Genomic DNA, 7,000 nt, shown 5'->3' with positions numbered 1-7,000 from the left:
TTGAATTAGAGAAATAGGCGGAAATAGTTATTAGATTTTATATATTGCTGATTAATTATCATTAATCAAGAATAAACGCTTCTAATCAACAAAATTCGAGATAACCAAAATTAACGCATATGATCGCAGTAATTGTGGCTACAAGAATGGCGGATAATGTTTTTCCGGTTCATCTTTCGGATATTGTTATTATTATTGTCAGTGCTGCCACATTTGAGGAATCAATAATGGTGAAATTTCATTTTCTACAGTTGCAACTCTCTTTACCTCCGGAGACAAAATTGGGCATGGTGGGGGCCCAGAGTGAGCAGCCCCTGATATGAAGTGTGGGACGCAGCGGAGGGCTGATGGAAGGGATTTTTTCCCTTCGGGGACTCTGAAAGTTGTGACATCTAGCGTGAACGAAGGTAACTACATGGTGATATATTGTCGATTACTTATGTAATCTCGAGAACGAGGCTCGAAATATAATTAGAAAAAATTGAACGTCGCTGAGTTAAAGGCTTTCTTTCATTCTCAACCCTTTTGTCTAGCGAATCTGTTGCGCACTTTCGCGTTCTTTGAATTATCGGTAAATTAAACTAATAATCAGCGTTGATTATTAAAATTAAAACATAATAATTAAAATTTTAAGAACTTTACTTAATTTTTTACGTTAATATTTAATGAAAATTAAAAAATTCATGATTTGTAAGTATTAAGTAACATAGCGAACAAAGGCGAAATAATTGAAGATGGTTTTTCATATTATGTTGAAAAAACGATAAATGATAAGAAGTAAGTGCTCGTACATTTTTTTTTGTGATTGATAATATAAGATAATTTATGTATTTAAATAATATATAATAATTTGTGATAGTGAATGAGACAGACACGAAAGATTCTTGTAGTTAGAAAGAATTGAATTAATTATTAAGAAATTGCATATACAAATTTTGTAATATTTTACATGTAGATTTTATTTTTTATTTTTAAGTTATTCTCATTTTAACTGTTTTTTCAATACTGGAACTAAACAATGTTTGCTAGATTCAAAGTCATTAATAATTTGATGGCTGATCATTATGCAGATATTAATTAATTTTTTGAACAGTAGAAAAACAAATTTTAATAAAATATTTCTTAAAAAAAAAAAAAAAAAAACATATTTAGAAAATTACACAAAAATATGCATGTACATTTTTCTGAAATCACTAGTTTTTAATTATTTATTCATTTATTTCCAATTCTGAGAAATTAATATATGTTTAGTAGACTGTTAGTCATAATAATTTGTACATTTTAATAAATAGATCTCTTTAGTCTTAAAAATTTATAACTGCTTGAAAATTAAAAAATTTAATTACATTCTTATGATTTTAAATATTGTTGATTTAATACTTTCAAATTGTGACCAAAATTAACGTAACATTATAAATTTAAGATTTCCCGTTTATTGTAGTAAATGCTTAGCTTCAAAATTATTATATTTGATATAAACCAATTTGCTGTTTTTACACATTTAGATATGTTTACTGTAAAAAAAGAAAGTCAAAAAATTGTCCTGTCCGGGGTACAAAAACTCTGGATGAGCCCATCAAATTCACAGTGAGCACGCACCGACATGCATTGGATTTTTATAGCGATGATGTAAAACGTTTTCGGCGTGAATTAATAGCTGCTGCTGAGAAGAACTTGTATCCAATTAACGAAATTTATGCGACAATTGCTAAATCATATGTATTATTTAAATAAAATATAAAATCCTTATTTGAAAACTTAATGTTATATTTCCTACACTATGATTAAACTTTTAATGGCATTTTTCAGGTATCTTGAAGATGTTACAATTCAATTGCCATATGCAGTTATTAGTACTGTGATGCGTCAACATCAAAAGGAAGCTGCAGACGATTTAACGGAGTTACTGACTTACAAGGATTTTGTAGATTTTTTTGAACGTGCTGAAAATTTATGTTTCATGTGATATGCCGATAAAAAACGTTATAGTGTCAAATGTTGATAATGATGCATTACTGATCGGCGACCCAGAGTTTAGCAAGTCGGGTCAGTGTGATACTATACATATCAGCTCAACAGCAAATATTCTCCCTGATTTTAATAGCACTCGTCTCCTGACCTTCATTCTAGGACAAGATGGACATTATGTAAGTTTCAACATAGTAATTTATATTTAATTACTTTAAACTAGTATATAAGTGAACAGTAATTTTAATTTAATTTTTTATTGAAAAGGCGTTTCCCATTGGTATCATTCTGTGGACTAAGATGGCCCGTGAGCCATGTACGGAAATTTTGAATCAAGTGAAACAGCGTTTATTACCAAACGTAAATATCGCTAAAATTTACGTAGATTTTGATTTAAAACTATTTGTGGAGGAAGTTTTCCCAGAAAGTGACGTCCGTGGAACGTTTAATAATTATTGTCGTGTAAGTAAATTTACTGATACATTTATTTAATAATTGATAAAAAAAAGATTGTCAGTCTATCTGAAATTAATTTGTTTTAAAATTAGTTATTTACTTTTTAATTCACATTTAGAAAATTAAAAAAAAAAAACTATACGCACTTTTTTTATAACAATACTTTCAATTTTAATTCAATTTTCATTCTATTAAATTAGTGTATGTCTGTAGATTGATAGTCATAAAAAAAATTCTGTGAAAAATTAATAAATCAAATAACAAATAATTAAAAATAGAACAATATTATTCACATTTACAGATAATATTTCACGAAGCCCTAAGCAATAATGATCTACGCCTTATGATTCCTGAACATGAAGAATTCTTGAAGAAATGTTTTTCTTTAATTCTTTTACCTTCAAATAAGATTAAGGAAGGTTTTGAAGAAATCAGTAACAGCTTACCGGTGGAAATTAAAGCTCAGCTGACAAATTTTATAAATTACTTTAACAGAGTATGGATAGAAGGAGTAACTCCGAGATCGATGAGCTTATATGAAAAGGTCGAAAGCTTAAATACTGTCCCCCATATTGTTCCTGACTACTCTTGAAAATTATATGGGCGAGAAACCTTCGCTGCGGATATTTTGGAGTAAGTTTTTTGTTGAAAATAATTATTTATAATTACTCAAATTGTTCTAGTGATAAAAAAAATATATACTTACAAATGGGAATAAATTAAATAACTTTTTCAACTTAAATTTTACAAAAACATTTTTAATAAATCAGAATATGTAAAACTTTTTTTTCTTATTTACATTTTCTTTTATTTACTAATTTCGTTTGATTTCAGGCAATTTCATTGTTCTTCTTAATAAATCGACGAATGAGCGTCAACGACAATCGATTAAGAAGAATTCGTATGTCTCTGTAGCTATTCGGCTTAACTTATGCTTCAACAAGAAATTAATGATAAGCTTATGGCAATCATTCGCAAAAACTAAAGTAAAATTGCCACAATTTTTAAGTACGGTAGCGATTTATTATACAGATCATTACTGGGATTTGCTCCATAATGCAGAATTTTTGATTGAGGAGCAGTTGGATCTATATCCTCCTTTGGAAAATGAAGGTAAAAACTATTTTAATAATTAAACAGGCAAAAGTCTTAAAACTTTCCATTCATATTAAGTATATATTACCGATTTTAGATGTTCAAGAAGCAATTGGAGACGACGTAGAGGAAGTTTATGAAAATGTTCAGTATGCTAATTATGAAATGGAAGATAATATATTATTTATTCATTATTTACTGTATATAGAATGTAAATTGATAGATAAATGTTTTATAAAATATTTAAAATTTAGATAAAACAAAAGTTAAAAGTGTGAGTAATAGTTATAAATAGATGTTTTCTGTTTAAATTAAACTGAAATTTTAAATTAAAACATTTAAAAGATCAAATAAGAAATGATCAAAATTTATGGAATCTTATTTATTAATAATTAATTATTCTGCCAGTCTAGCTTATTCGTATTAAACTAAAAACTTATATATTTTCATTAATAAATTTACTTATTTTAATTTATTTGTAGAAGACTCGACTCGTGAAAATCAAAAATGAGGGGAATGACGAACATGAATTGATCATTGAAGAAATCCCTTCAACAAACTGTGAAATTTGTATCACTGGACCCCGAGAGATGATCGTCATTCCTTGTCACCACTATCGCATGTGTTTCCAGTGTTCAACAAAAATAAGCCATGTTGCAAACGAGAAGAATTTGCAATTAAAATGTCCATTTTTGCAACAGCCCAGCGCAAGAAATTCTGTCGCGTTTTTAAAAGTAGAGTTCGAAATTATAATACTTTTATTTTATCCTCAATATTATTATGTTTCTGATTTTTATATGTGTGTTTGTTTTAAAAGGATATTTTCTATAAAATCTAAAAATATTCGTATCTACGTAGATAATATTCTAATAATTTAAGAATATCAAAATAATTACTATGTGTTGTTGTGCTTTTATTTTATTATTATTTAAAAAAGTTAATTCAATATATTGAATACATGTATTCAATTGTCTAAATCTACATACTTTGAAATTTAAGCATGTGAAAGTAGTTACGCGGTGTTGTTTTGGCATTTATTCTATTATTTTAAAAAAAGTAATTAATATATTTAATACGTGTATTTTATTGGATAAATCTACGAAGATGATCTTATAATTTTTAATATTTTGTAAAACTAATTATTTGGTATTATTCTCCATTTATTATAATAAAAAAAAAAAAGGAAATTTGTAATACAATGTATACGTGTTCTTAAATACAAAATTACTGTAACTTTATATTGTAATTAACAAATTAAGTACAATTCTATGTATTCGGAAATTAGAATTATTTTTATTGATTTCTAAAACTTGAATTTTTTATTTCGTTCCTATTAAGCCAGAAATTATGCAAATGCTATTTATCTAAGTTTTATATTATTTTAAGATCCATAATAAAATGAAATTAGTTTATAAAAACGAGTGTTGAAATTTAAAAACAAAATTTTTAATCGATATAATAAGTCCATACACTAAAAAGTATTTTTTTTTTTTTGGCAAAAACCAACATTTTTTATTACTTTAGTAATCAATTATTGCCCTAAAGAACTTTATAAAAAGAGCAGCAATTAATTTAAGATTTTTTATTGAAGTAATTATACAGATAGATAATTTTCTATTTGCTTAATCAATTTCTGTTTCTGAAATTATTTGTAATCTTTCCTTGCTTTTTAACATAACTCGCAACTATCGGTAATAGAGTTTACTATTTTGTTGATTAAGCACTTAGTTTCACAAGAGTACTGTTTCGAAGAACAATCACGTTCCTCATTTTGCACTCAAGTGAATTTGACTTCGTTTATAATTACAGTTACTCTAATCAACTAATCGAACGATTTTAGTTTTTATCATTTTTTTTCGATCATTTCTTTTTTCTCTCTTAAAGATTTTTCAAATTCTTTTAATATCAAACATATCGATAATTCTTTACATTGTGCATATTCAAAGTTCCCGGGACCTCTCATTCTGCACTCAAGTAAATTTGACTTCGTTTATAATTACAGTTACTCTAATCAACTAATCGAACGAATTTCATTTTTATAATTTTTTTTCGATCGTTTCATTTTTCTCTCTTAAACATTTTTCAAGAACTTTCATTATCAAACACATCTATAATTCTTTACTTTGTGCATATTTAAACGTTTCCGGCACCCGGTCAAAGTGAACGTTGAGAATAATTCGGCGCAATTTTTGAAATTGTTTTTGAAATATGATATTCAAAGCTTAAAGATGGCGACAAGAAAAATAACATTATATGATTCTGAAAGAGAAATTGTAGTAGAAGCTATCGTTTCTGAAGCTGAAGCTGCTCGTGCAGAAAGAGGTAAATATAATTATGCAATATAAGTTTAATACAATTGATTTTAGTTTATATTCAACAGCTATTTATACATTTTTCCTGAATAATGGATAGCATAACCTAACTCAATAAGTAAACGATATTTATTATCATTAATAATATATATATATATATATATATATATATATATATATATATATACATATATATATATATTTGGTAAATTTATTTTATTTGTAGATGTATTTTTTGCAACTGAGCTGTTAAGAAAAATTATTAATCAAAATTCTGAAGCTTCCGCATCTGTTGAAGTTGATCAAGAATCTAGTGAATTATACGATGAAGAGACTTCAGAGAGTTTTATTGGAGAAGAACGACTTGATAGTGATAATCTAACCGATCTCAACTCTGAAACTCCAGAATTTGAAGGTTTAATGAACATCTGAAATTCTATTATCATTTTATTTCATATATATTATGCGAGAATTTTAATTATATTTATTTTTTTTTTGCACAGGAGAAACTTCAGTATACAGGTGGAACTCACTCTGCGTATTATTATTATTGGAATTATATAGGTCTATGGAAGAAACTCTGAACAGTGGAAAAATTTCTCAAAAACAAGTATGGAATAAAATATCCCAAGATATGAAAAAAAAAGGATACGATGTGACAGGACCGCAATGTCATTCTAAAATATTCAATTATTCTTCACTTTTAACATAAATAAATTTAAGTCACAAATATTAAAACTTATTGTTTAGGATTACCTAACCTCCTTAAACTTCTACTATTTTCAAACTTGCCATTTGTAATATTTACATGAACGCCCGAAACGCTCCATAATCCATTCCACTTGAGTTAACGACAGTAACATTCACAATCAAGTGGAATGGGGAAATCAGCGGTCGTGAGCGTGAGCGTTGTGAACGCTTAGTGGAACGCACCCTATGTATACGAAGTGTTACAAATCCCGGGAAATTCAAATTTTATACGTAATACACCCTCGTAGAGCGGCACATGTACGAAGTCGTACACATACTACAGAATAAATGAAGTAATAATAATAATAATAATAATAATAATAATAATAATAATAATAATAATATTTAAAAAATGAAAATAATTATAATGTTAATAATAAATTGATAAATATAATAGCAACGATATTTATTATTATAAT

At 26.9% G+C, this 7,000-nt stretch overlaps 2 protein-coding genes and 1 long non-coding RNA gene across 3 annotated transcripts; all 3 read left to right on the top strand.

Annotated features, from left to right (window-relative positions):
- The first annotated feature begins 625 nt into the window (after positions 1-625).
- Positions 626-1,927, top strand: LOC123273175. Its single transcript, XR_006511271.1, has 3 exons — positions 626-777; positions 1,506-1,719; positions 1,810-1,927. It is a non-coding gene; the product is annotated as an uncharacterized LOC123273175 (long non-coding RNA).
- A 1,047-nt stretch (positions 1,928-2,974) lies between these two features.
- LOC123272664 lies at positions 2,975-4,202 on the top strand. The gene is made up of 3 exons (XM_044739599.1): positions 2,975-3,057; positions 3,259-3,537; positions 4,002-4,202. Exons 1-3 carry the CDS (start codon positions 3,024-3,026, stop codon positions 4,028-4,030), a joined length of 342 nt encoding a protein of 113 aa, XP_044595534.1. The 5' UTR covers positions 2,975-3,023; the 3' UTR covers positions 4,031-4,202.
- A 1,475-nt stretch (positions 4,203-5,677) lies between these two features.
- LOC123272629 lies at positions 5,678-6,767 on the top strand. The gene is made up of 3 exons (XM_044739547.1): positions 5,678-5,841; positions 6,058-6,246; positions 6,335-6,767. Exons 1-3 carry the CDS (start codon positions 5,748-5,750, stop codon positions 6,541-6,543), a joined length of 492 nt encoding a protein of 163 aa, XP_044595482.1. The 5' UTR covers positions 5,678-5,747; the 3' UTR covers positions 6,544-6,767.
- Positions 6,768-7,000: the final 233 nt, after the last annotated feature.

Source organism: Cotesia glomerata, linkage group LG10 (assembly GCF_020080835.1).
Source record: "Cotesia glomerata isolate CgM1 linkage group LG10, MPM_Cglom_v2.3, whole genome shotgun sequence".
NCBI lineage: Eukaryota > Metazoa > Arthropoda > Insecta > Hymenoptera > Braconidae > Cotesia > Cotesia glomerata.
This window is presented reverse-complemented; position numbering and strand designations above follow the sequence as displayed.